Source organism: Colletotrichum acutatum, assembly GCF_030867785.1.
Source record: "Colletotrichum acutatum strain CBS 112980 chromosome Unknown BDZ83scaffold_138, whole genome shotgun sequence".
Classification (NCBI taxonomy): Eukaryota; Fungi; Ascomycota; class Sordariomycetes; order Glomerellales; family Glomerellaceae; genus Colletotrichum; species Colletotrichum acutatum.
The window spans coordinates 53,488-81,253 of record NW_026849132.1 but is presented as its reverse complement, the minus strand read 5'-3'; the positions used below and the strand labels follow the sequence as shown (position 1 = coordinate 81,253).

The 27,766-nt window shown below is 52.3% G+C and overlaps 10 protein-coding genes across 10 annotated transcripts; 6 read left to right on the top strand and 4 right to left on the bottom strand.

Annotated features, from left to right (window-relative positions):
• Window positions 1-833: 833 nt before the first annotated feature.
• BDZ83DRAFT_589343 (uncharacterized protein) lies at window positions 834-2,414 on the bottom strand (the record flags this gene model as incomplete). Its single annotated transcript, XM_060506227.1, has 2 exons — window positions 834-1,271; window positions 1,335-2,414. 2 exons carry the CDS (start codon window positions 2,412-2,414, stop codon window positions 834-836), a joined length of 1,518 nt encoding a protein of 505 aa, XP_060359731.1.
• Window positions 2,415-3,153: 739 nt separating this feature from the next.
• Window positions 3,154-3,726, top strand: BDZ83DRAFT_81907 (uncharacterized protein). The gene has a single exon (XM_060515943.1). It carries the CDS (start codon window positions 3,197-3,199, stop codon window positions 3,518-3,520), a length of 324 nt encoding a protein of 107 aa, XP_060359730.1. The 5' UTR covers window positions 3,154-3,196; the 3' UTR covers window positions 3,521-3,726.
• A 2,418-nt stretch (window positions 3,727-6,144) lies between these two features.
• On the top strand, window positions 6,145-6,798 carry BDZ83DRAFT_656303 (uncharacterized protein; the record flags this gene model as incomplete). Its single annotated transcript, XM_060510867.1, has 1 exon — window positions 6,145-6,798. The coding sequence occupies one exon, from the start codon at window positions 6,145-6,147 to the stop codon at window positions 6,796-6,798; it is 654 nt and encodes a 217-aa protein (XP_060359729.1).
• Window positions 6,799-9,998: 3,200 nt separating this feature from the next.
• BDZ83DRAFT_537710 (uncharacterized protein) lies at window positions 9,999-11,316 on the bottom strand (the record flags this gene model as incomplete). Its single annotated transcript, XM_060503375.1, has 2 exons — window positions 9,999-10,776; window positions 11,201-11,316. Coding segments are annotated over 2 exons (894 nt in total), but the record flags the coding sequence as incomplete, so codon positions are not given.
• Window positions 11,317-12,072: 756 nt separating this feature from the next.
• BDZ83DRAFT_723416 (uncharacterized protein) lies at window positions 12,073-14,445 on the top strand (the record flags this gene model as incomplete). The annotated part of the gene is made up of 3 exons (XM_060512559.1): window positions 12,073-12,146; window positions 12,259-13,207; window positions 13,234-14,445. The coding sequence occupies 3 exons, from the start codon at window positions 12,073-12,075 to the stop codon at window positions 14,443-14,445; spliced, it is 2,235 nt and encodes a 744-aa protein (XP_060359727.1).
• Window positions 14,446-15,767: 1,322 nt separating this feature from the next.
• On the top strand, window positions 15,768-17,453 carry BDZ83DRAFT_81900 (uncharacterized protein). The gene is made up of 2 exons (XM_060515942.1): window positions 15,768-15,986; window positions 16,065-17,453. The coding sequence occupies exons 1-2, from the start codon at window positions 15,983-15,985 to the stop codon at window positions 17,279-17,281; spliced, it is 1,221 nt and encodes a 406-aa protein (XP_060359726.1). The 5' UTR covers window positions 15,768-15,982; the 3' UTR covers window positions 17,282-17,453.
• A 1,103-nt stretch (window positions 17,454-18,556) lies between these two features.
• BDZ83DRAFT_81671 (uncharacterized protein) lies at window positions 18,557-19,620 on the top strand. The gene is made up of 3 exons (XM_060515941.1): window positions 18,557-18,678; window positions 18,754-19,207; window positions 19,280-19,620. The coding sequence occupies exons 2-3, from the start codon at window positions 18,800-18,802 to the stop codon at window positions 19,355-19,357; spliced, it is 486 nt and encodes a 161-aa protein (XP_060359725.1). The 5' UTR covers window positions 18,557-18,678; window positions 18,754-18,799; the 3' UTR covers window positions 19,358-19,620.
• Window positions 19,621-20,068: 448 nt separating this feature from the next.
• On the bottom strand, window positions 20,069-20,787 carry BDZ83DRAFT_81455 (uncharacterized protein). Its single transcript, XM_060515940.1, has 3 exons — window positions 20,571-20,787; window positions 20,462-20,521; window positions 20,069-20,414 (listed from the first exon to the last, which is right to left on the bottom strand). Exons 1-3 carry the CDS (start codon window positions 20,623-20,625, stop codon window positions 20,242-20,244), a joined length of 288 nt encoding a protein of 95 aa, XP_060359724.1. The 5' UTR covers window positions 20,626-20,787; the 3' UTR covers window positions 20,069-20,241.
• Window positions 20,788-22,525: 1,738 nt separating this feature from the next.
• Window positions 22,526-23,669, top strand: BDZ83DRAFT_81447 (uncharacterized protein). Its single transcript, XM_060515939.1, has 3 exons — window positions 22,526-22,844; window positions 22,895-23,228; window positions 23,278-23,669. The coding sequence occupies exons 1-3, from the start codon at window positions 22,799-22,801 to the stop codon at window positions 23,510-23,512; spliced, it is 615 nt and encodes a 204-aa protein (XP_060359723.1). The 5' UTR covers window positions 22,526-22,798; the 3' UTR covers window positions 23,513-23,669.
• Window positions 23,670-23,825: 156 nt separating this feature from the next.
• On the bottom strand, window positions 23,826-24,899 carry BDZ83DRAFT_589352 (P-loop containing nucleoside triphosphate hydrolase protein; the record flags this gene model as incomplete). The annotated part of the gene is made up of 1 exon (XM_060506228.1): window positions 23,826-24,899. One exon carries the CDS (start codon window positions 24,897-24,899, stop codon window positions 23,826-23,828), a length of 1,074 nt encoding a protein of 357 aa, XP_060359722.1.
• Window positions 24,900-27,766: the final 2,867 nt, after the last annotated feature.

The window sequence follows — 27,766 nt, the reverse complement described above, 5'->3', positions numbered from 1 at the left end:
TCAAACGTGATGCGGGCCAGAAAGAGGACAGCGGGGGCGAGAGGGATGTTTGTTGGCGGCAGCGTCTTTAGGGCCAAAACCGTGACTTCGCAAGACTTGAACGTTTGGTTGCGTGTACTCGATGAGTGTGCCGTCCCAACTTCTTTCTAGCCTTGGTCGAACACACCCCATCGGCGGCAGCGTCTTTAGGGCCAAAACCGTGACTTCGCAAGACTTGAACGTTTGGTTGCGTGTACTCGATGAGTGTGCCGTCCCAACTTCTTTCTAGCCTTGGTCGAACACACCCCATCGGCAGGTTTTGTGCGGAGGTATGGCCGTATCGGGGATGGGGATGGGGAATGTTCTGAGATCCATACGGTGCGCCTCACCTAGCAGACCCGATCGCGATATAGTCGGCGAACCGCGTGCTAGACGTGCCACACGCCGTTGCGTTCTGCCTTCTGAGCACGCCGATATGCCCAGGGTTCGCTCGAGAGCCACGATCTTGCGACCGCTAGGACGAGCCCACCGCACCACCCAGTGTAGGAAACGAGGCGCCCTCGTTAAGGGCGCCAGTCATGACTGACGCATTGCAGCGGGGAGTGAATTGAACGGTAGCTACCCTGCACGCATGAGCTCGACAAAGCGTAGCTGCCAGACGTGCCGCCAGACACCAGGCAACTGCAAGGCCGTCGTGTCAAACAGAGTCGCGCATGTGCAGTTTGCCCTCACCCATCATACTGCACGTAAATGCCCGCGATCTGCTCGGCCCAGTTATGAGCGTTGCGACTAGTCAGCGTAGTCGCGAGCACAATTTGCACCCTTGCTGGACATCCGTATATGATAGTAAATTTTCACTCTCGTAGAGCCTGGCATATTTTCGCCTTCATCGTGGCTGCCTGGTCCGCGACGATCTTACACAAATATGCTCTCACTGGTCCAGGCAAGTTGACTTCGCCATCTCTACCCACGTAGTCGCTTACCAGGTCATCCGTCTGTTCCTCGACCACATCGGCAATTAGGTCTCGCACGATGTCCTCTTGCAGCATGTCCCGAATCGTGTGTCTCATCAAGTCCTCCAACTCCTCCAGATCGTATGGCATTTGCTTCTCAATCTCGCCAAGTTTCCCTCCCAGCTCATCGATCTGGACATCGAAATTCCCCAGCTCGTCCTTGACCAGATCTTGTTGATGCTTCAACCCATCACAAATATCTTCCACTTCGCTTTGACGTTTCTCAGAATTCGTATTCTGCTGTTGCAATTGTTCGACCTTTTCTTGTAATCGCTTGATCTCATGCCGTAATTGGTGGTTTTCTTGTTCTTGCATCATCTGCCGGTTTTCTTGCTCAAGAACCCGACGTGATAAGTCATGCAGCAGTATGTAGCTTTCGACATCCGCATTGTCAAGTTCGAGTCTCTCTTTTGCATCAAGTCGTCGCACGTTCGTTGCTGAAGCCGAGGCAGATATCGCGACACGTGAACCCAGTGAAAACGCTCGTTTGGGACTTGGGTGCGGAGACCCATCCTCATCCACCCATTGGCGCACGCGCTTGAGAGCCATCGGCGTGTCGCGAGCCTGTTCGATGTCACCATACTCCGGCGGCGGACAGTCAATAACGGAGTTGTCGACGTTGGCCGTGTCAGCCAGCTTCGCCATGGGTTTCTTCACATCGACTGAGCCCTCGTCATACCGCGGAGGAGAGTTCTGATCACGCGGAACAACGTCGAAGCCCAATGTCGCGCACGAATCGGTCTCTTGCCGAGAGCTACTATCGTGGTTGTTGACGGCTGTATCACGATCGACGGCAGCGTCGTCATCATGGACGGCAAGCATCCGGCCACCGTCGCCACCGTACAGCCTCTGCAGTTGCAGCGCTCGTTGATACGACAGAAATTCTTCATTTGTTGACACCGAACATCGCTGAACAGCTTCAACGCAAACGTTAAGCAATTTCCTGGATAGTCGATTGGCTGGAATGTATAAGGAGAATGACGGAGAGGCCGCGATCGATGCAACAGTGTCAAGGACATGTCGAGATGGGTCGTCGAGAGCCTCGTAGTCGGGAAGATTATGGGGTACAATGCGCTGTACGTGGACGCCATTGCGCAAGACGAATCGAAGGTGAGTTAGGTCGCCCCTGCCGCCCTTGCGGCCCAGCCGACTGCGCACTTCGTCAAGGTGAGGTGAGCCTCCATCCTTCAGTCTGCAGGTCTCATAACGGAACGAGTCGAGATTGTCAGATGCAATTTGCAGATATATGGGAATTTTGTTGTGCTCGCCACCCAGGATGGTAAAAGTGAGACGAAAACATGCTGTTTCTGGTGACAGATACGCGCTGCTGAACTTGACTGCCTGGTCTGCGAATTCGTGCCGCTGTTCGTTTGGATTTTCGTACGCCACAAAACCTTCGACTGGCAGTACTCGCGGACCCATGCTGTATCATGTGCCGTGTTCGTTTGCGATAAATTTCCTAGGTATAGCAGCAGAGAGGAACCTGGGTACTTACTTGGTCACAGCATTGTCTCACCATTCGATTTTGAGTCCTTCGCAGGTCGTCGTGAACAAGATAAGCTCCGACGTGGCCGCGATCTAGCTCGAGGTGCGTTGGGGGCTCTTGGTCAAGTAGTAGGATGACCAGGGCCGCGGGTTACAGATCCAAGTCAGACGCTATACAAAGGCCATGGCTTGGATGGGTTCCGACGGGATCCCGGTCCTACTCGCGCAGAGAGTCAGGCAAGCATTCAAGAGCAGTCGGATGACCAGTTCGTCGGAGACAGATCGATCAAGCGACGGGAGTGTGTGCGTGTCGGAGAGGCCAGACGGGAGTGGATAAGAAGACGTTAACGAGGGTGAAGGGTAATGTAGGGAGTGTGGGTGGGACATACACAATATAAAGGAGAGGCAGAGACAGAAATTGGGGCTGGGGAGTGGGGATACGTAAGCTCGGCGGCTTGTTTTTCCCCTCATGGAAACGCCAGTGGCAATCGCCAGACCAATCCGATTCTGCCTGATTCGATTAACGGGCCCACATTGGATGGTGCGAGGACGTTGAGTAGCTGGCCATCCCAATGAGCAACAAAATATTGGGCGTATCTGTGTTTTAGAATCATGCCATCAAGCCCCGCTGGTTCATATGATTGGGCATGTCTTCCACGCTTAATTGCCCGGATGCAAATCCTGTTGGTCTGCTGTGCACAGGCAGACGCCGGCGACTGATGCTTCTTCCTCATCCTGTCCTGTGCCGTAGTATGAATGGCGTAGCGCCCAAGCTGTCCCTGATCTTCTTCACCATGACCAGGCCATGTTGGGCAGCACAAACACGTGCGGCGACTCGGGCGTGGGCGGATTCCGTGCTCACGTCGTCCGCTCGGTTGGTACGCGCCTTGTGGTGGAATTCTTCTGCGGCCGAAGTTGCCTCTGGCGAACAACAGTGGGTTTCTCGTGTCGCTCTACTGAAGCTCTGCCTCCCGATAGGCCAGGCGGTGGGCAGCCGTGAGACTCTGGTACGCCGTGAGTGGATGTCATGGCAGCCAGACTAGACATAGGTTGTGACTCTCCCAACTACTCGATTTCTTTCGCTTGCGTTACCGCTGATGAGGGTGGATGGCGGTATCACCTTCTGCCGGCATGTATGGAGGATTCGCACACTGCTGCTACACGATTAACCAGCAAGCGAAGTTTGTAGCACGTTGCTGATAGGACCCCATTAATAGATTCAGACGTTTCCGTGTTTCGGTCGGCGCCACGTATCGTACAAGAATTCACCACAGCCTATCGTGCCGTGTGCGTCAAGATGCACACGTTGGCGGTCACTCCTGAGGTGTGGTTTACAAGGCCGAATGACCTCCCAAGGAGACTTGCGGGCCTTGCCGCTGTCTACCGGGCGGCTATAGCCCGAGAGACCAATCCCGATCGGCTGGGTGACTGGACACGGATATTCTGCTTCGCGGCATGACAGGCTCAAGCTCATCGAAAAGATTGCCCCGACCTGCACGCAGTGTTAGCGGGCACGATAGTCGCGACCACGTTTCGTGGCTGCTTCGCACAGTGCCGACCGTTATCCTTACGCCATATGTGTCAGTAGCGATGCTCTGTCCCCAGCCTCCGTTTTCGTCAGCGGGCACCCGGCGACTCTTCTGTACTACATGTTACAGCAATCAACGAGAAGGGCTTCATCCTGTCGACGATTCTTGCATCTCTTTTCGCAAGGACATCAGAATTCTTGACGCTTACTGTACATGGTCCAGTGCTGTACTGTTCGCCATCTAATCAAGTTGGAGTGCATCTAGCAACCATTGGATGAAGGGCGTCGGCTTAGCAGAATCCACAAGACAGATGGCCGTTTCCCACTTAATGGCCACAATGGCCATGGCCAGGTACTGAATCCAAAAAGGCTGTTCGGCAAAATTAGACTCCCCTTGAGGGAACCAATGCTACTGTAATGGAAGCTCTTGGCTGCAAGATTCAGAAAATGGTGCGGTCATTCTTCTGTGGATTATCTCGGAAAATGCAGACTTTGTGCTCCTTCATGAAAGAACACAGTGACCTAGAAGGCAGACCCACGGTGAGGGCCTGCTTATGCTGCTTCTTTCCATGGTGCAGATTTTGGCTTCTGACTACCATCAAGATCGACAAACACCTACAGCAACGTGCAAACAGCATGCCTTGTTCAATCAGCCTCTGTTGAGTCCCGGAGCGCACGGACCTGTTGTCTTGACAGTATGAAGCAATGGGACCTCGCAAAGGGTACTGGGGATCAGAACTGACTACTTCAGAAATGGCTTGCGCCAGGAACGGATGAACACCGTGGCTTCCCCGTTAGGTCATGGCTTTCGTGTCCAAATCGGATGCAGTAGAAATTAAAATCGATTTCCTTTCCTGCGGGCAAAAATTGATCCGCGCACAAATGTTTGTAAGGACAGGGCACACGACAATGCCCTGACGGTACCTGCTTGATGGTCCCCATAGCCGAAGTCAGAAATTGCTTTTACACTGTGTTCATGGAATAGACCCATGTTATCCACAAACAGCGATGGCAAGTGTAGTCTCTACAGTACAGTATGCAACACAGGTCAAAACAAAAACCACAGTAAAGAAGCGATTCTGGCCTTACTGTGGAGGTCATCGACGAATGTACTTGATCAGTATGTATCCTGTCAGCAAACGGGACCACATATGTCTGTGCACAGATCAATTTCTGCCCGCAAAGACGGAAGCCAAAATCGATATCTACTGTACTTATTGTACATATCTCCGGTGATTGTGCATCGCCTTCAAACTTCTAGGCTGTACAATTCTTCCATTTGCTCATTACAATAGCTTCTTGGTGACGGCTCCCCATACAGTCTTTCCACCAAGGCACGACAGCCGCTTCAATCGGCGTGCAAGCTGTGGTAACTTGCAGCCCGTGGTGAGACCCCGGCCCCGCTTCCCGCTTCTACCACTCCCCTGGCCACGAAACTATCTTCCGCGCGAACTTTTGTCTCGTTGGCTGAACGTAAACCCCGGCAGGGTCCAGTGAGGTCCCTGGTCTTCGCAGCAGGGTGCTACATGTCTCACCAATCGGCCTGGGTCAGAGAAGCTACGCGAGAGCTTTCTCCAGTACGTGTACGCCCTGGCCACACGGCAGAATATCGGTGGTAGGAATTGTTCAGATTTCCCAACATTGTACCACGCGCTGTAGCTCGGCAAGGGGTTGCCAAGAACAGACGTGGCAGAGTGTCGAAGCGGGGAATCCGAGGAAGCCCAGAAGATTAGATACGGGGGGTCGGTGAACCATAGCTAGTTCACCGACCTGGCAAATCTCATTACTAAGGTAGTTGGTCAAGAGTTCCCGCGTGCCACTGCTGCGTCGCTGACCGGCACCGCCCGCACAAGGCAGGGGTTGCGTGACATGGCCTGGAGACGCTTGAGATGTTCCGAATAACAATCACCAGCTAACGGCGCTATCACCGAGCAGCCGTGAGTGATGCTGGAAAGTACACTGTGTCAAGGTTGAAGTCAGCCAAGCCCACCATTGCCAGCCCAGCCAGACGTCTCCGCTCTACAATTTTCCCGCTCTCTCCTTGAGGCAGCCAGCTTCCATAAAACGCCTTGTTCCCTTGTGATCGCCGACGCATCTCCTCTACTGGATCGGGTTCGTTCGTGCTCGCCCAACTTCGAAATGTCGACCTACGCGGCCAAGGGCCAATGGGACTATCCACCTCAGGTTGAGCTCTGCTGGTTGTACGCTGCGGCCAATGACAATGTTCATGCTGAAGCACTCCTCGCGTGTCAGGGTTTTGGCTGCACTGTAGCCACAGAGGGCATACCAATACTCTGGGGAATCGACGTATCCATGGCAAACTCGAATGATACGACTACAACTTTCGCAGTGATGTCGTCGACTCCTGACGGACGCCGTTTTCTCAACTTGGCGGCTGCTTTAACCGCCTTTCTCAGCATCGAAGACGGCGCGAAAGCGCTTGCGCTCTTGATGGCAGCATCGGTATCGAATCCTCAACAGAGAGTGCCAAGCTCGGAACACCTAACGATGATTCTCGAAGCTCTCGTCCGGTATCTGCCTCAGGAAAGGAACAAAAACCTTGCGTCACGATACTCAGCAGCCGCGCGGCGCCACTCCGATCCCGAAGCCGTGGGTCTGGCTTCTTGGATCCAGGACTGGATCGCGCGAAACCACGACAACACTCACGACTTCATTGAAGACGACATATTTGCGCTTCGTCGTCAAATTAAGGCATTTCTAGATTGGTGCCAGAGACCCGAGAGGAAACTGCTGAACGACTCGGAATGCAAGGGAGGCAGTGGCGCATCCTGACAATTAGCTTCAGCCTCCAGTCATCACTAGCGATGCTCTTTTATCGCACGGGATCCCACATCCTTGCCGTACCAAATATCGTCGCTTTTGAGTGGAGGTGTTCTGAAGATCAAGCTGAAGGCTGGCGCTCGGTGGTCCGGCTCATCTTGGTGCTCGCGGTGGGTCAAGCCTGTATTCAAGCTGAGGTTATGCGCACTCAAAGACATGATTGTGTCTCCTGCGACGGGATAGGTTGTAGTCAAGACGCGCTCAGCTGGAAGAGTGCCTGACGTACGCTCCGTAGCTTCCCCAAACAAATTCAATTGATGTATTGCCAGTTGCGTTCAACCCCTTCCCGTACTATACCAAGTTTTGATGGGTACACACTGAGTACATGACAAAGTGACTCTCTTGGCTCTTGGTTAATGCTTCAGTCCACTGAAGTCAATGCGGGGGCGCATTGCTTGCTGAAAGCTGATGCTGCTCATGTGTGACAGAAGCCAACAGCTCCACGGCCGTCTTGTCGGCGGATGTGGGCCCCGCTCGGTAAAAGCTAACGGTCGCTCTCGGGGAAGCTCGCTGACAGCCACTTAAAAAGGCGTCGTGAAAGATCACGTCCAAATAACGCTCCGGCCGAGTGCTCCCAGAGCAGATGCTAGCTTCATATGTGGCTGCATCCACGGAAAGAAAAGTATGGATCCCTCGCACCGCGGCCTTTCCACAACCTCGTAGCATATTCTGGGCCTGGTCCAGATCGCACCCACCGGAGGGCAACTACGGCCGTTTGCTCATTCGAAGCTCGCAAGTTTGACGCTTACTATCATAAGCCCCAACCCAGTGCACGACCTATCATGGATCAAGAGCTGAAGCTTTCGAGCTCTACCATCTCCTCCTGTGGTTGGTTGGTAATGTATCCTACAACGACTAATGCAATGCAGAGATATGATAGCCATTGGGTGCCAGGTGTGGCCACCGCCACGTGTTGGAAGTTGCCTGTTGTAAGATCTGGTAGTTGATGGGCCCTCGCGACCACCGACAGGGTGCTTGCCGCCTCCGATGGATGAGCAGGGCGTTTTTTGCAGCCAGCTATCTGCCACACGTTCATCCGTTGAGGGGTGACTTGCCGGCACCCGCTTGCGATCACCGACCACTACCCTCATCGAAACAACCACGTGGCAACATTGACACAGGACTCTAAACATTGGCTAGTCTTACGTGATGGGTGTTGATGTGGCTACACGCCCAGTTGATACTGTCCCTAGCGCCATCGCTGGTAGGGAACAGCCGTTGGCGCCAAGCATCGTGGCTTGGTGCGTAACGAAAGGGCTCTCGAAATGCCCTTCAAAATGTTCTCAAGAGGCAAGATGTTTCCATCAGGGGAGTCAAGCATGCATAGCACTGCATGGTGAGTTGTTCACGTTGCCCAGAGCGCCATGGCCCGAAGACCGGGAGATGTTCCGAGTGATAACGTCAGTGCCCTTCAGTGGAGGGCCAGGTGCCTGGAATACCTGCTGACCAAGACGGCAGAAATCGGGAATAGAACCAGTTCGCTGACCACCAAAATCGGCAAAACTAATATCCATCAACCACTGTCTTACCTGCGCTCCCGCTGATCACTTGCTTTGTCACTGATCAACTTCGGGTCGCGCTATATTGGTCCGAGATACAGGGACATGATCCATGCTTATCGTGAGTGCGCGGATTTGTGACCAAACACAAGGCTCAATACTAACTGATCGCGCAGTGAGTGTCTTTGACCATTCGGAAGCTGCGAATCATCTCATTCAGTCCCTGGTAGCCTAGTCGTGAAAGGGACAGTTCGTTCTCGATATGAACGGCAACAACAATCATAATGCAGCTGTCTTCGCGTCTGCGTCCGCATCAACGGGAGTCGAAGAAACTCAGACCTCCAATCTAATGTCCATGCCTCCGGTGGCCCGTGCGATATACGAAGACTACATGGATAAAATAGAGTCTCTACGGACTGTCATTTCCAAGAAGGGCGACGAAGATGACCTGGATGACGCTTTGAAGCTTGCAGGAGCTCTTAGACAACTGACAGCATACCTGGTGTCCACCATCAAGCAAGAAGTATCCGCAGTATCTAGCGGGGAGGGCAGCGACACTGTTGACGGCCTTCACTGGCTGTAAGCTCAACGAAGTTAACCTGGGGCCATTGCCTAGGAAGGATGATTGGGCTCTTACTAATGCCCAGGGAGGGTAGGTCTTAGTAAGGAATCTAGTAGTGGTAAATAGGCACAGCTGAGCGTGGGAAGGGGGGTTTGACGAGGCTGCCTTTTGGACGGAGAGCACAATCTTGGGAGGTGGCGAAAGGAGGCGCTTTCCCTCGAATAAGGCCTATCAGTATCATGAGTAGGTTCTCATGTAGTTGGTCTTCAACGGTGGTCCTTGATTGATATGCTACTGTAGCCGTGCAACTGTGCTTCTTGACTGCACCTTTCCATCACCAGGGTCTTTTCGCTGGCGAATTAGCCTTGTTACCGCCTGTGCAGTGAATGCGCATAAGCCATAGTCTTCAACTTCTGAGGGAAAGTTTTGCATGCACGGATCTCCGCTCGTAGGGATTCAGCACCATTCCAGATGTCATTGCCGAACTCGGCGACCGTATTCATCCTGCTTGCTGGACTGTCGACTCAAGCCTGACTCAAGAGCACTTCTAGCTATGCTCGCCTGTGAGACCAATGGTCGACTAATAGAAGACAGTGGAACTGAACCATTCTCTGCCCCTCCACGTGGGATATGAAGCGGACGGGAATAGTGCGACCTCTCGTTCGTAACGTCATCACTAGAATTCCGGGCTGCTGTCGTGCTGGTATGCATTCTCCTTTGTAGCAGAGTCGCCGGCCCAAACTCCCTTCTAGCTCGAGCATCGCTGGACACTAAGTTACTTTCACGGATGGCGAAGTTTGCGAGTACACAGAGTTTGCTTTCATGGGCGCATAAATAGAGCCATTTGAAGTAGGTTTGGCCGTTTGGCCGGTCAACTCATTGACTCTGAGCATTGAATTTTGAGCAATGACTACTAACATGAAAGAGATACCAGATACGGTTTCGGAGGTGACATCTCAAGGACGGGAAAGACCAACTTCGCTGAGTGTGAACCCTTTCTTGACTTCGCCCAGCCCTTCTTCAAGCAATTTGGTACATATGTCAACCAGCTGGCAAGGTCGCGAGCTTGATGCATGATAGACAGAGTGACCCCACCGAGGAGTTTGAAAATCCTTGGTCGCTTTCTCAAGCGCGGTGATACTATAGCCTAAGAATGGTGCACACGGTTCAGGGTCCATTAGGTTGTGTTTAGCCATCTCCTTTGCCAGTGCACCAAAGAGGGCGGAAGAACAGCCAAAGTCGCAGCCGGTGAGGCCGCGAAGTAGAGATGTGCCCAGTGTTTCCAGTGTTCCGAGGATACCTGCTATGGCATCCTGCCTTCGGAAGTCGATTTGATCTGCCACAATCAGAAGGGGTATGTACACAGTGCGGCAGGAACACAAACCGATCAAGTCTACTCGGAAAGGTAGTCCAAGAGTCGGGAGAGGCCCTTTGCTCTCTGTGACGGCTGTCTTGGTGATGGTCTGGAAGATGTCGTCTCGACGAAAGACCACGGCCACGAACAACCATAGAAGCAGCTCGCGGTTGCACTGCGACGGCAGTTGTTCTTTGAGGGCGTCGATCCACAGAGTCGAGAAGAATCTAACAGTATTGTAACAGCTGAGGTAGTCAACTAGGACTGCGATCTTGGCCAGCAGTTCCAGGTCAATAAGACGGGGAGTGTCTCCCGTTTTGGCATGGAAAATCTGCAACAAAATGAGGAGAGCGTCAGCGTCCCAGTCCCGTATTTGGGTATGACGACGGCCATCCTGGGAGTGCACCGATGCCTCCGCCCATGGACCGCAGAGTTGGGCCTTGAAGTAGTGTGATGAGAACGTGAGATGTCGGGACGATACGATGAATTCAACACATGAGACCGTAGAAACTGGGCTCTGAACCCGGGTCTGATCGTACGATGACATCGGAGGGTGAGTCTCGGCTTCTGGTGTTTGCGGGTGCACCGAGCCGTTATTTGCAATGGGGGAGTCGGCCGCACTCAAGCTTCGGCTAATTTCATCTTCCGCAAGCGGCAATTCGTCTACTCCGAGGCCGGTGATGGTCGCGATGGTTGGAGACTCAAACTCTTTTTGCTTCTTCTTCTTTTTCTTGTCCTTCTTGATCAATTTCCTCGAGCTGCCTTCTTCTTTGGGTTTTGCATGTAATGCCGAAATCACATTCCACGAGACTGGTGTGAGTCTTGCGTGCTCGCCTCTAGCGCGTGTTTCAGGATGCGTTGCGCTGTCAGGCTGGCTGTACAAAATGGTCAGCTTCGCCATTTGGCCTTATCTCCGAGCACGGGTAGTGCGAATCGTACCACAGGTTAAGTTCCTGAAGCCCGGCGGTGGTGCATTGATCCCACAGGGCAAAAGCTGGATTCGCATTTTCGAGGACAAGCACCACGTCCCCATCAGGATCGAGCGTGTGCGAGCGCTCCATAGGGTCGCGTTGCTCAAAGATGCTGTCGGTAGGCGCGGCGCGTAGAGGCGTAGTCATGGCAGATGCTGGTTCCCAGTTCGGTGATGGATTCAAGCGAGGATTGAACAGCCAGACAGGTGTTGTTCTTAGTTTTCGTTGATGGCGCTGGACTGCCATATAACTCATCACGGCAAACGTGACGGGCAGGCCAGGCGTTGTGTCACTATGCGTATTTTCTCCCGCAAGCTTCCCCTTTCGCAATATTGTGCCGTACGCGCGCGCTTAGATGCAGGTTCCTCTAGCCAAGTTGCGCTGCAGTCTATGCTGGCATCCGTATGCTTCCCGGCCAATCGTGCACTCTTGCTGTGCACTGTATGACCTTCCGCTCGATGAGCTGGCAGTGCCGGGGGCATCGGCTCCGTATATCGAGCTACATTTGGCCGAATCTATTTCGCCTGGGCGCCTTGAGGGGCGAAAGATCGATGCTATCCTAAAGTCAATGATCACCACCTTGTTCATACGGCCCTTGGCTTCACGCCCAATCGGTACACTGATCATTGCTCCCCTGACTGTTTATTTCGCTATCGTCTGGGCTCTCCAGCAACCCCTCCAATCAGATTAGCGTGAAGAGGGGCTCATCTTTAAGCCGTTGATTGGGCAGTGTTTTTGCTGGCTTCGGAATATCAAGTTTCCGACAGCCGCGTCGCCAACCAAAGATGCAGAAGCCCGCAAATCCCCACCCACTACCTGACCGACCACCTAGCATCCGCCATGACTGATCTATCAGAACAGATCAATCGCAATCCCATTGGAAATGGGCTTGATGATGTTCGCAGTACTTTCAAGTCCCTATGCACCAGGGAAAAGACGCCATATTCTACAGATTCAGTAGATCAACTCGGCCAGGAAGGTACGAGCCCTGGCTCTCGCTGCTTAACCCCTCTAAATTATTCACAGATCTTCGGAACCTGACCCTCCTCTCCTGGTTGCCTTGCAAAGCCACGTCCTTTCAATATCTCTACCATCGAAATCGGGCTGCGGCAGTATACAAAGTGATCTCCTCAGACTTATCTCGGACGCAGTCTCCGACAGCTTCGACTTCAATCGCGTCAAACCACTTCTGAAAGCGGCTTGCTCTCATAAACTCGATGATGCCACCATCTGGGATCAAGCATATAGTGCCGTTACAGAAACCACGCCACCCCCCCGAAGGATAGCTTCCTCGCTTCAACAAACACCATGGCTGCAGAGCACGAGCAGTTTCACGAACTCATCCGAACACCGCCGATACGTTGACGATATACTGAAGGAGGAGCTCGGCACTATGTACGTGGGACTTCCCGGATTCCAAGATGCGTATTTTGGAAGATTGGACGGACTAGAAGCTGCATCCAAGGAGGTTTTCGATCAGTGCCTTGATGGCCGCGAGCCTGTATTTCAAAATGGCTGGAGGGAATGGCCTCGGGATCCGAACGAAAAAAGCGTGTTGGAGTGGCTTGCCGACATCGTAAAGACGCTGGCGCTACTTGCAAAAGCCCAGAAGTCCAATACGACACATCAGCGGAGCCTTTTAATACAGCCCAACACGCCGATGCATGGTTCGACGGCGGACCGCAGACTGGATGTTGGGTTTGTCGATGATTTAAAGGGACCTCCATACCACTGGAAGCAAATATTAGTACCCGGAGAACTGAAGAGTAATCCGTCTGCCGACACCGCCTCCAAAGCTTGGATCGACCTTGGGAGATATGCGAGGGAAGTGCTAGCCGCACAGGACACCCGACGCTTTGTGATGGGCTTCACGCTCTGTGGATCTCTCATGAGGGTGTGGGCCTTTGACCGGCTTGGAGCCCTCGCATCAGAGCAGTTTGACATCAACAAAGACGGCCTGCAGTTTGTGTCGGTGGTCCTTGGATTCTTTGGATGGATGAGGAAGGCCTAGGGTTTGATCCAACGGTCATGGTGTCGGACAACGACCGATTTATCAAGATTCAGCGGAACGGTTCTACCGAGCAGATTGTCATTGATGGGGTCATCCTTCGGGCGCGTTGTGTGGCTGGCCGCGCTGTGACTTGCTGGAAAGCCCACCCCAAAGGACATCCAGAAACGCTTCTTGTCATCAAGGATTCATGGCAATATCCCGAGCGCGATGAGGAAGGCGATCTTCTGCGTGAGGTGACGGACAAAGGCATTGTAAATGTGGCCCGGTATTATCACCACGAAACGGTCCGGATCCGTGAGACAGAGGATGACATCTGGAACAACGTTCGACGTGGTCTTGATGTTACGGCAGCGACGAATTACCGGCCGGGACGACAGATACCACCAAGCAAGATGGTAAAAGATGACCCGCGGAAGGGCCGTCCCGGCAGCAGCAAGAAGCGGCCCTCCAGCCAAATCGACTTCGCCTTGCCCCCAAGCAAGCGGTCCTGCTCCATGTCTCCAACAAAGGTGCCAAGTACCCCACCCAATCGGGTTCATCGGCGCATCATTCTCCGGGATTACGGCAAACCCATCTACGAGGCGAGCTCTCGATCAGCATTGCTTGCTGCCCTGGTATGCTGCATTGACGCTCACGAGTCTTTGTCCAAGGCAGGCATTCTCCATAGAGACATATCCATCAACAATCTCATGATCAATGAGGATAGTCGCAACCCATCCTGGCCTGCCTTCTTGATTGATCTTGACCTGGCCATTCGAGAGCCAAGAGAAGGGTCCTCTGATGCCAAGGGAAAGACTGGTACGCGGGCGTTTATGGCAATCGGGGCGCTGCTCGGCGAGCAGCATTCGTTCATGCACGACCTGGAGTCGTTTTTCTGGGTGCTTTTCTGGATATGCATTCATTATGATGCAGATGGCAAAGATGTTGGCCCGACCGGGTTTGATAGGTGGAACTACGAGAGCGATGACACGTTGGCTGAGCTCAAGATGGGTGTAGTTGCTGACGAGCAATACTTTCAGCAAAAGATTACGGAGAGCTTCACTGCACAATACCAGCCACTAGTACCCTGGGTCAAGAAGCTACGAAGGGAAGTATTCCCTAGTGGGCGTAAATGGAACAGTTCAGAGCCTGGGCTATATTCCTCCATGAGGCAGGTTCTTGACGATGCACGGAAGGATCCAGAAGTGCTAGCAAACACGTAATGTTATATGAGATCGTACACTGTGTTGAAATAAGTATGGCACGTTCAGCTAAACTACCGAGGATCGTTTTTTTTATTCCTGCAATTTCCAACAACCGTAGGCCCAGGAGCAACAGGGTCGCAAGCGTAAGCGGCAGAACTCGGGATCAGAATCTGCTGGTCTTGTCCCCGTGATCATCCATGACCACATTTCATACGTGTGACAGCGTCGGATAAAACGTCACCAGATTTCGTCTATCCAGGCATCCCGCCCTCCCGTCCATCCACTTCTCCTCAGCTCCAATGGGCTTAGGGACGACGCTGTCATGCTGTGCTACAAATGACGTTGCTCGAAAGGAGGAAGCCTAACTCAAGATGAATTTTCGAGCTGGCATACGACGTGACGACTGATAGAAGCCGGTATCTCGAGCTTATCACGAGATCGACGTTGCTCACTCTTTCCATTGAGCAGGGCATGCTAGAAGATGTGAGACACCGATGGGTGGAATCCTCAACGACTTGGCATTTATCGATCCTTTAGAAACCAAGTATGTCATCCTATCTTGAGTCTACGGCGGCTAGCTCTAATATCTCCAACCGCACTAGAACCGCTTTATTCAACATAGTCGCTTCCTTTGAGGAGCTTGATCACAACATGGTGTACCGATACTCTTATTTATACCGAATTCGTCCACGAACACAATAACTCGAACACATCTAGCCCATATTCTGTTCCGTAAGTCTATGCTATGCTCCTAAGTGACGATCTATGTTGCTTTATCATTAATCCTTTCTCAAAGTCTTACTGGTGTTGAAGCGTAAGAAGCCGGCATCGCAATAATTTCGTAAGAAGATAGCCACACGATTGTAGTTTGGACACGTTTCGACAACAAGACGACCGCGCAGAGCGCTCCTTGGCGTAGGAGGCGTGACCGACTTGTGGTTGCCGGAAGTATTTGTTGGAGTGAGTCATGGTGCGCAGTCTCGAGCCTCTGTTCTTCACGTCTTGAGTGGCTGCACTACTAGGGAGACTACAGCACGTCGCATGACGTCTCCTTGTCTCCAGTACTGAGTCTCTCAGAGAACCCCGGTCACTTAACGAGGGGCTCTTGTCATCAGGAGCAGTCATGGGCCCCAAGTATTTAGAGCATCAGTCTCGCACGACTGGCTTATCAACTTCCTTCACCTCAATCTTTCTCTCTCCATTTCTCGTTCTACACACCAACCACAACACTTCGCGCAAATCATAGAGTTCTCCATGTCTGCTCGCTTCCAGAAACCCTGGAACATTCGAAGCATCACGGAGTTACACAGAGAGCTCGGATACACTAGTAACAGAGGACGGGCTAAGATTAAGACAGTGTTGGCAGAATTTCGAGACAAGGCTTTATCTGCCAAAGGTCTGAATCTTGAAGACTTCACCAAATGGCATTTATCAGAACACCAGGAGGAGCTGCATAGTATGGCCGGGGTCTTTCTAGACAAGCACGGAGAGCAGCTTTGGCCCTGCGACGAGGACCCGTCTCAAAGCAACAGACTGCGATACCCGAAAGACCAAAATGAGTGAGTTACCTTGTGTCCAGTATCACTGATTCGGAGTCAATGTTCTTGTGTCTAGGATTGAAGACTTAGTCTTCAAAGTATTTTGTCGCCAGAGTTACGGGGCGGAAAAAACCTCCAAATTGCGAGATAAGAGAACGAAGAACATGGGATACTGCGAAGACCTTCAAGATGAAGACTACAGCCATCGGAGTCCAGACTCCTTAGGCCGTAGAGTTGAAGACTGCCCGACTCGTATTGAGAGGGGGCCTTTTGAGACCATATACGTTGCGGCTACAAGCACTGAAGCAACTTCTCATCAGCCAGGTCAGAAAGATTTGATACAAAAGCCTATGAAGCGCTGTGCAATGACTGCTCTTGACTCTGCATGCACAGCGCGCCGTCACCCCCGCCTCACAACGCACCTGGGCTGCGGGCTGTTCTCAGACAACAGAACCAATATCGACTATGAGCAAGAGAGCATTGTGGTCAACGAGAGTTCAATCCGAAGCTCGTCGGCTCAAATGGGTGGTCATGACGAAACGGCAAGCGACGCCCGACCAACGAACACTGAAACTCGATCCCCAACCAATTCTACCTTTGTAGTCGAAGCCGGGAGTTCCGACAATCGCGAATATTTGCCAGGTTTAGGGGCCGAGGAACAAACCACCCAAGATCAGTTGCCAGCCAGAGATGACAGTACCAACTTCGTGCACACAAACGAAGGTTTGGCAGAGACGGGCTCGACAAGGGAGACTGCCGGGACCAGTCTACCAGAGTCGACAGTAGAAGAACAGGCGGGTACGAGGCATGATCCAATCTTGCCTGCCTCGCATGGGTCGAAGCTCGGCGTCAAGGGAACACCGGCTCTGTCCAACGTGAGCAATATCAACCAACTCGTACCTGAGGTTGAGTTCAGCTATGGCGTTGCCTTACAGTACCCAGTGCACCTCAGGATACCGTGGACCCCCAGGGGTCACCTTGCTTTCAAAACCCTTTCTGAATTGGAGATCGAACTCAAGACGGTGCTGGAGGAAGGCTGGACTCGGACGACAGGCAAACAGGACTTCGCTGGCCTCAAGGAGTTCCGAATTGAGTCGTGGCATTTCGATGTGCGTGGCCATGGCGCCATTCTAGAATTCGAAGTCAAGCGTGGGAGAGAAAAACAATTCGAACACATGAAGAGAAAGGTGGATGAGCACATACGACTAGCGATACAGATGTCGCCGGAGTTGAGACCGTCGTTCGACATCGAGATTCACATAGTCACCGGCAGAGACTCGGGGATCAGACAGGCGGGCGGCCGCAGCTTTGATTGATAGCTTTTGTGTGTTAAATGGGGTGTGCTTCCCTAGATAGAGAAACCTATCTTCCGTGACTTCCTTTCAACCTCCAGGCGAATATGGCCCGTTGCACTAGAGTTAGCCTACTCTGTTGCACGAGAGGTAAGGCGCAACAATCGGATAGTAGAAGAATTTACACGTTCTGAAGAACCTCTACAATGTCAATGTTGAAGATTTGGCCCGGACTTCCATAAGCCAAAGCGTCGTCAGTCCACAAAAACCGCTCATATCAAGCCAGCAAGGTACTCTGGAGGCCTGTGTCCTCGTTCCTCACGGCAGGTAGTCCTGATTGCCCCCGTAGTCTTCGCTATGTATGGGTCTCATGTCGACTTGTTTGAGTTCCCACTTCTGTAGGGTAAGGCACATGGCCTGGAAGAAGTCGAAGGAATCACGTTATCTATTGGTAGAGTTGGGTGTCTGGCTTTGGATGAGGGTCTGGATGTTCTGCGTCGACTTGAAGGAATACTGAGGAGCTTTGGGTGTCCCGAGAGAGGTGTAGTAATTGAGTCCGAAGCTCTCGGATGCCTCAGGCTATTTGTTGAGCGATTCATACCGGGTTGGAGCTCTGCAGCTGGGAATGTCGTCTTGAAAGCTTTCGGCTTCTTGGCTGAGTGTCTCTGCTTCGATTTGCTTGGTTCCTTGGCGACAGGCAGTTCAGTGGGGGAAATTGAAGGTGCCCCGCTTACCAAGTTCCGTCCTAGACTGAGAGAAGACAGGAGGTGCGGTGTGGCCGGCAAAGCAAGCAGACCTCCCTGATCTGGCGGGCGCGACTCGGCGGCCCGGTTGTAGCCTGGGCCATGACTGCTTCATTCTGGCAGCCCCTGACAAGGGCGAGGGTGTGAGATTTCTTGATGGCGCTACAGCATTGTTTAACAGCAGCCAAATCAAGGTATGAGATGACATGGTACCTTATGCACCCAAAAGAAAGCTGAACACTCCAATCTCCAATGCAGGGGTCAATTAGAGAAGTTCAACCACTGCAGGGCTTGGACGAAAAGGTCGGTGCCTCCAACTGGCAGAGGTGCCAGCGCTGGGGGTGTCAGGCCACCTTCTCGTCGACGAAAGCCGCTGAACTCCGGCTAGCAAGCTTTCCAACCTCGGAGTAACCCAACTGAGCACAATTCATCATAAATTCTGGTGCTTCGGAAGTTACGGTCGACTCTGAAGTCTCGTTCTTTGCTGTTCCCAAAAAGCCGCCGCACATTTCCTAAGCCCAGGAACGCATCGGTACGAGCGTGTGAAGGAATCCGTCGTACTCGATGGCAAGAATCCCACGTCTCTAGCCGCGACCCGTTGAGCGATTATTTGCATCCATTGATCTGTTCGCCACTGTGACCAGTTCACCGCTCGTCTTAGCAACGGCTCTTTAACGAGTTAAGCTTGCCTCGCTGCAGACCCAATTTTCTCCATAATCAACTGCAAAATTCTAATGATCGTGTGTTTAGAAGTCAACGAAGAAGCCAGGTGGGGGAAGACACCACAAACATAGTCTCCATGCCTGATCTCATTTTCCACGTCCCCCACCACGCCAGAGAGCTCCGATTCGAATGCGAAACCTGTGGCCATCGCTCCAAAAGACGAATTGATCACACTCGTCATATCCAAAACCACACCGGAGAGCGTCCCTTTGCATGCGGAATATGTCACAAACGCTTCAAGCAAAGAGATGATTTACGATCTCATGAAGAAATTCACACTGGAAAGCGTCCCTTCGAATGCGAAACATGTCATAAATGCTTCAGACGAAAAGGTGATTTACGATCCCATGAACCCATCCATACCGAGGTGCGTCCATATAGATGCAAATACTGTGAATTCCGCTCCACTTTTAGAAGAAGTGTCAAGCGCCATGTGAAGACTTTTCATCCCGATCTTCCAGTCGATATTAAGCATATTCACGAGGTACCAGACACCATATATCACCATTCCCAGCAGCTGGCACATACTAACCCAAACTTGCCTGGAAAAGTCTAGCTCGACCCCGATCGATGTCGCCTTGCAGAAAACACTCATCAACTCCAGTTTCATAGACGCCTCTGCGTGGGGTTCTGAAAATGCGATCGCTCAATTTGACCTCTCGATATACCAGGAGGACATTCAGAGGAGCGGTCAAAGAACCACCTCCAGTAATACCTATGGAATTCGCGAGCAGCCGAGTTCCACTTGTACACGCGTTTCTGCACAGCACCAGCACCACCTTCCAAGTATTCATGAAATGGGACTCCTGGAGTACAGAGTGCCTGAGACTGCATGTCCACGCGACCACAATACAAATCCCCTGCAGGGGGTTGCCGTTGGTGAGCCAGAAGGGTTGCAGCACTTTCATTGTGGGAACCTCTTCAGCTAACTGGGCTACTAGGAGCCGGCGCGTATGGGGAACGAGTTACTAGTGGTTAAGGCGAATGAATCGAGGGATTCAATTGGTACTATTTGATCTCAGTAGTCGTGGAGTTGGTGGGTGTTCTGGCCGGTTTGCAAACGGTACAAGCCTACAAGATGAGATAGGCATCCAAAGAAAGTGTACGTTTTTCAAATTGGCATCTTGCCATAAACTTTGTTTCTCAAACTCTTCCGCCACCTTTCGTGGCATTCAATGTATTAACTAAGATGCTGAGCTGAATCGGCTCATGCGAATCGACGTTGTCGGCCACGGTTGAAAGAAACATCGCTCACTCCCAGATCAGGCCAGGGTCACTTCAGAAGAACGCAATTGCCGAGCACGTGAAAAGAATGTAGGCTATGCAAGTGTGTGAAGACCGGTTGAGTTGGATGGAACTGAAGGTAGGAAAGCAATTGGATTGCCTAGTCACCTTAAAGAGTAGTATAAACCTTGAACGGTCTCATTTCATAGGTGTGCTATCTCGATCCGGCTCCGATCTTGCGCTGATGATTCTTCGAGTGCAATGCTTCGAGTGCAGTGTCCTCTCGAGTTTGTGTCACGACGACTGAGTCGTAGTCGACTTGCCAGGATCGGAACCTGTGAGGTAGTTCAGAGCCATTTCTGCGGCGTCCTCCTTTGCATTGTTTAAGTTTTTTCCGTCGTACCAAAACCGAGCCGAGAGCGTGCGACCGTGGACGGTCACCCGGCTAGACCAAGCCGTGCGTCTTCCTGCGAAAGAGTCAGGACCGCTCAAATAGCCAGCGCCGTATGCTTACCTCGCCGATCGGAGACGATTTGGAACACAGGTGGCATGATGTTGGCTCTTTGGCAGGCATCTGTTTGTTGTTCAGACCCGGCGGCGCGGGACAGAGAAAACTCTCGTACCTTCAAGGCGCTCTTGCCAGTTTCCCGCCTGCCTGATGTAGGGGGAGGCAGACATGGCATCAAAAGAAGGAGCGTGTGCTACTCGATACAATGCAAATTACATCCTGAAGGCCGTACGCTCAATACTAATAACAGTGGCGGGCTCGTAAGAAAGACAATGCCAGGAGATACGTCGGGGACCTACGGAGTGATGGCCTGCGCTTTCGGCGCGCGACCCACACTCCGGTGAGTATGACGTCCCAGGACTTTCCTGGCGCGGCGGGGCAAGACGGCCCCACGCCGGTGGTGCGGAAGCCGGGCCAGCGCCGCGGCCGGAACCTGGTCCCTGCGTCTGGGTGAAGGGGTGCGTTACACGAGGGCAATTGGGGCGTGTGCTACATGCCCTCTGTTCTCCTTCGTTCGCAGACAGCGCCAGGGTCGGGGCGTGCGCTGGTTAGCCCGCAGAAGTGGCGGCCGGCGAAAACCCCTGCATCACCGAGCATGGTGCATGTACACTACACAGACACCCGCTCCCTGAAGGAACGCTACGGGATGAACGGATCTGAATCCGTGTGCAGCACCCCAGTCGGAGGGCTGCAACAAGCGGACGCCCTGACACGGCCGCCTGGGCCTGCCTGCCACGTTCGATAAGGTTAGCGTGCACTTCGTAGTTGCGTGGCTACCAGCCGTCTGATGATTGGGTCCACCAACAACGGCTACGCCTGTTTTGACTACAGCGAAGTCGAGTTAATAACGGCACTGACGATGGGTTATTGCGATGCGCAGCGAAACCTCGATGTGCTGTCGTCCTGGCCGTTGGAAGAAGATGCCAGCTTCTATCAGAGGTGGCGCTTCCGTAACACAATCTTGCAGACTTAACGGTAACTCTGCTCGAAGGAGGCGATCAAGACACCTGCAGCTGAAGTGGGCTCAGGACTGTGACCAAACGCCCAGCGAGACCGTTCAATAGCCGAGTCATTGCGCTACAGGGTGTATCTATGCGAACCGCAGGTACCCGGACGAAGGACCAACTTCTCAACCGCAGCTGCCCTGTGGCGACGAGGCTGCAGCAGTCGACGTGGACATGGTAAACATCATTCCATTGACCGCTGTGCTTGAGTGCTCACACCGGTCAAAACGAGAAGCAACTGGCAGATCGTTGTTTTGTTTGCGCCTGGTATCTGAACAAGGGCATGAGGTCGTATTGGCGCATCCACCGACGGGCTGTGGCCGTTCGCAGGGTCATTGTGATTGGTCGCTCCATTGCCCACCATTTACGGAGGCTGAAGATCTAGTGGGACGTGGGAACAAAGCCAATGCTTGCTCAGGAAGAAAGCCAGACACGCCCCCTTTTACTGGGTAATGTACCCATGTTCGTGGCTGGCAGGCATTCGGACCGGGGAGGCGTGCCTACACCCCTGCTCTTCGATTCACTGCGAGAGATCCTGTGGGTGTGCTCTCTCCATCCTTGTCGCCGCATGGTGCAGGGGCATGGGCCACACACAACGCCTTCTCGCCAACAGAGTCTCGTCTGTGTACCTCTTCGAGTCGTGTGAAAGCCATCCCTCGGCCGTGTACCAGCGCGCTGGGGCCCCCATGCGGAGATATGAGCATCTTGGCTGGGCGTGCCTCGTCTGCATTGGGCAGTCAGGTCCGTGTAGGGTGGGGAAATGGAGGTGTTCGAAGAATCATCCCTAGCCATCAAGGGCGAGCATGCCTTGACCGTCGAAAGGTCGAAGCTCTCCGGCGTCTTCAGGCGCCACCATAATGAACCCAGGCAGCCACTTCGAGTGTGAACAGTAACTCCGGGAGGCAACGAATACCGCGATTCTATTGGGCGAAGAGCTGTTGGTTTTCTACTGCGCTGCGCTGAGTGAACACCATGCGCGCGGCAGCCACGCAGTTCTGTTTACTGGCGGATTGTCAGTGGAGAGTCAACGGTTTGGTTTCTGGGCACCAGTTTCAGAACTCTCCCGATCTGACCAATGCAGTGAGTGGAGTCCTCATAATTTCTCTGCTACATTGATTTCTTCGACACCAATGTCATGTCCACGAGCCCGAAAGGAAGTATTTAGCGCACAAGAAAGATCTCCCTCCATCCAAGTCGCCATAGCTTCATCCTCTCATCGCGTTTAAAGAGAAAGCTTTCGGATTCAAATTTTCAGAGATCATTTATTACTCGCACAGCCGCCCAAACGACGCAATCGACCCTCCGTAGTAGGGCAGCATCAATCGAGTCACGAAACGCAATGTGTGCCGATTTCACAGTGATCCTCAACCACGAAATGGAGCCAGGTACGTCAGAGTGGCGTTGACGCTTCTCGATAGAATACTCACACCTGCAGTTTTGTCGGGGCGCCCCATTGGTATAGTAAAGCCAGAGAGAAATCTCCAAGTGAACGTCGGAGACGGTTTCAGTGGTTCTCAAGGACCTCAAGGCATCGTCCACAACAGCAACATGTATACGGCATACAATACATCAGGCGGCCTACCGACGGTTGAGGATAAAGCCCATAGCATGCTGCCTACCGCCCACACTGATTCTCCTCGAGTCGTAAGACGAAAGGAAATGACACGAGTGGCTTCATCGAGCCGATTGATGGCATCGAAGATTCAGAAGAAAGCTCGTCTCCAGCCCCCCAGCGAAACGTTCTCACAGAGGCTGGGAAGTCAGAATAGGTATAGCCCATTCCCGGCCGGATTGGTTGATGACACTGACGGAGTAAAGGGAGACACGATACTGGTCAGTAGAGCCCTCGCCGGCTTGGTGTCGCAGAATATCCGAGCTCGAACTGCGCGTAGTTGAATTGGAAAAGCTAGTCACTGTGATGGCGAAAAGCAACATTGAGTTGCTTGAACGTGCAGTATGGGCCTCAAATAAGAAACACGGCCACTCCAACGATGTTTCCAAGATATCAATATCTCACAGACGCGAAGGATCGCCCGATTGCTTCAGTTCTTGACCGACTTAGGGCCGTCTTCACTCGAGTGCACTCTCTTAGAGCTACGAAGGCGAGCGTCGATCTGATGTCGGCCATATCCTCCAATTATGCCTAACGAAACATCAAGGTTGTCCAATGGACACATCGTTGGTGTTGCCGAATATACGCTGAGCTGTTAATACATGTTTTCGTTCGTCCATAGATTTTGCCGTCTCAACCACTTCCGCATTCACGGCTACTTCCATGAACACATAACCTCAATCCCAAAACACTGCTTCGCCAGACCCATCAAAGAACCAGAGGGCTTGCGTCCTCTTGAATCATTTTCAATCTATCAGTAGACCACTTTTCTCTCTTTGAACCATGCAGAAACTTCATCTACAGCAGCCTGCGGATCACGCCTCCTCCGTACCAGATACCCCTGCAACTCTGCCTGAGAGACTACGCCCTCGGATATGTTCTCTGCAAATTCTGCTGCGAAGTCACGACTCGTGTCGGCGGTCTTGGTATTTGCGGACTCTTCTGTGATGGAAGAGCCTGTGAGGATCAAGGAACGAAAGAGTTGTCTCGCGGTTTCCTGGTTCGCCAACGCAAACGCGACCTCCATATCCACTCTCCCGGGTCTGGTGATAGCGGGGTCAAGTTCGCTGCGATGGTTGGTCGACATGATCAAAACACGTCCCTGTCGGGCCCCAGCGCCATCGAGTATGTTAAGAAGGCCCGAGCGTGTGAGGTCGGTGATCTGATGCGTTCGTTGTAGTTCCTGACGTCGCTCAGGGGGCTGCGGGCGTTTGTGTGTACTCTGAGGAGTTTCGATATCCTCAAGCAATACAATGCATCTCATCGGAAGCTGTCGGAACAGCTTACCAAGAGATTTGTCGTCTACCGTACCAACGCTTATGATATAGATATCAAGTTGAAACTCAGTGGCCAAGGCCACGCAGAAAGATGTCTTCCCAGTCCCTGGGGGCCCATGGAACAGATACCCGCGACGAAACGGAATACTTCGCTCAGAGTAGTACTTGAACTGAGTCGGCTCCAGGAAGTCTTTCAAGTCCTTCACTACGGCCAGTTTCTGCTCTTGGTCCATAGCAATGGTAGACATATCGCGTGACTGCGATGTGACCAACTCCCACTTGGGCTCCTGATCGCCCGAAGCTTCGTATGACGCTACCTTGCCAGGCTTTTGTTCGAAGTAGTCTGCTTTGATCGACCTCAAAAGTTCTTTGATGGCTGTCGGATCTCGCCCGAAACTTTTGATCGTAATCGTTTCTCTTCGCCCTCCCGGCATTGTCCGCGTGATTTGCCGATTTACCCAGAAGAATTTGCTCCTCAAGAAGAAATAACATCTGCCGGGACTTGGAGTGAAGAACAGTGGCTTGTCAGCAGGACCCTCGATATCTCCCATTCGTAAATGGCTCAGCCATGGCGCCTCGTCCAGACCCACTATTTGGTGTCTCTTCGAGAGCCCTTTGCAAGTGCTTGTCCATCGCAGTACCGCCGGGTAAAAGGAGTCGTCATTGCTAACCGATTGAGAAACAACGACCGCATTCCAGATGACCTCAGCTAGTATTGCGACTGCTTGTTTGAAGATGGCAGTTGCATGACTACTTAATGTCTGAACTAAGAGCAATGTCAGGAATTGGTGGGAGTCATGCTCTGACGCCATGATGAATGTGTTGAGTTATTTCACGCCAGCACGAGACACGAGTGCGAGGAGAAGCGTGGACTTTCTATAGTGCTCCGCTGTTGCAGAGTTTCCCACCCATGACCGAAAACAGAAACTGACATCACCTCACCCCATGCTAGAGATCCTACAGCCTGGCCTGAGTCGCTTTGTGTTTGCCGCGCCACAAGTAAGGCTCGGCATGCCTGAGTCGGCTTGAGATCCTGCCGCCGAGGGGCTTCTCTCAGACTTCAATGGCCTGCGAGTGGATTATGCGAGGTGATAATGCGAGGCAACGTCCATAATCTCATGTATATGCTGTGATACGAACGCTATCCTGGCTGCTTCTATATCAAGGTTGTGCGGACGACGGGATGAGCTGGCCTGTTGCCTGATATGTGTTCGCAGTCTGTAATGAGGTTGCCTGGTTGCCTGGTTGCCTGAAACAAGGCTATTATGGCAGCTAGGCCGAGATACTCTTTAACGCAAGGTAACGGTCTGTCATATCTTTATTAAACGTGCTATTAGCGATAGTACAGAACCCTATTCATCCCGGTGGCCCTTTCAGACAATCATAGTTCTCTGAAACTCGCGTTTGGCTCGTCACCGTCAGGCAGAGTACGTATTTACTCTGTGACGCCGTGGTAGAAGCAAAAAATTTGCAGCATTACGCAAAAGCCAAGCCATAGCACCGCTTACGGTACATCCTAAAAGTCTTTCGAACATCTCTACAAGATATTGAATATGAGCTTGCCGAGCTCCTTACGATTTCGAGAAAGACGGACAAAGAATTAAGGCTAGAACCCATGGAGGAGTGACAGAGCGATGCTTGTCATATGCAACATGAGCAGCCCTTCTCGTTCGCATTAGTAGGGAAATTGCGGAGGGGCTCGGAAGATTCCCGTGTCGACCGGAATGCAACGGGGTCCCTTCAGTCTAAGCCACGAATCTTGCAGGATTGTGCAAGTCCAGTACCTTGGCGGGCCAGCTGCGAGCCAGCGACGGGCAAACGCCTCTACATTCATCCAGAGGCAGCAAACCACGCACGCTCGACGAAGTCTTCTGCACAGTTGACTAGATCCGGAAGCTTAGTTCAATACTTCGGCTATGTGAGGAAATCATGAGCTGAGCCTAATTCCTCCTCATTGGTGAACGTCTTGATGCACGCCGCGTTCTTCTGATCTGGAGCATATGGTGACGCATGACGCGATGGATTACTCAACCCTTTTCAAGTCATAGTATTCGTTATTCATCTGTTCTTAATTCCAGTCGCTCTCTTATAATTCTTAGACTTTGGATACATCTGCACCTTTGGCGTTCAATAGCTATCAACATGCTCAATATGTAATCGGCTAGCTGGGCAGAGAAGTTGGTCGTTGGTTGATGAGCTTTTGTTGTCCAAGTATTGGCTCCCGGCAGTGTTACTTTGCCGCTTTCCTGTGCCTCTCCCTGACGTGCCAGCTGTGAAGCGCGTCGAAAACCCATGATAGTGAACTACCAAAAACTGCTCGCACATCCTTCGCTTTGCTGTCTTATTTCGTTGTTGCGAACTTGTGTTGAAACCCGTATGGTGCGGGTCAATCTAGTACCCAAGCCTTTAACCGTGATGAATTGACTTTCTCTGTCAGATCGTCCTTGTACTTGTTGGCTTCCTCATGGATTAGCCGTGAAGAGCACGCCGAAGTGCTATATTTTGTCCGCGCTTCGCCATGGTTTGGTCAAAATCGGCTTTGGGTATCGTAATTTCTTCCTTCGTCTCAATTACCACCACTGTGTCGAAAATCTTGATATAAACCCCTATACGCTCATGGTTCTCTTCAGCAATTTGTGAGTATTTTCGGCCGTAAATCGCCAATTCCGTCTCGGACATTTGTCGGTATTCTCTCAGGGTAGACATAATGAGATGGACTGTATTGCTTTGAGCCTTTGCTGCATTGCGAATCATGCGATCAACAGGGCTTCTTAAGGCTGCCTTATTATACTTTGAGCGGATGGCATTCGGAAGCCCAGCGACCAGACAGCGGGGCTCATTCGCGCAGAAGAAGCACGCGTAATCAAGTCATGATTCGAATCGGTCGCTTTGCATGATCCAGCAGTATCTCCCTTGTCGAGTTGGTCCAACCTTGTGACGTCCTCATTGGGCTTACGGTGGCAATTGCATCGAATTATGCTTCGTTTCTGGTGATGTCGGCCTGTGATTGTCCTAGCGACCCCTGGGAGTGAACGTACGTCAACCACACCTGGATAAGAAGCTTGCACGCTTGTTAGTAATGTAGACGCACGTTGGAGCCGTGACAGGCAGTGAGATACCATGAGCCAGGGTAGGGTAGCATCGCACGCGGCCCACATTTTAGGAAACCACCAATAGACAGACAGAATCTTGTTCTCCCCCTTGGAGGGGTAGCACACGCCCCACATTCAGGAAGGTCACCAATTGCTGATGAGGAAGTGGGTATTTTTTCGTGTGCCTGCCCCTCATCTGAGGAAAGGGCCAGTAGCTGCGTGATGGAAGCGCCTGCCAAAAGGCTGAGCGTTTAACGTCTGATCCGAATTGCCAGTGATCACCTCGCGACCTGGCGTTCCAACTCCCATAAGACTAGCAACATCTG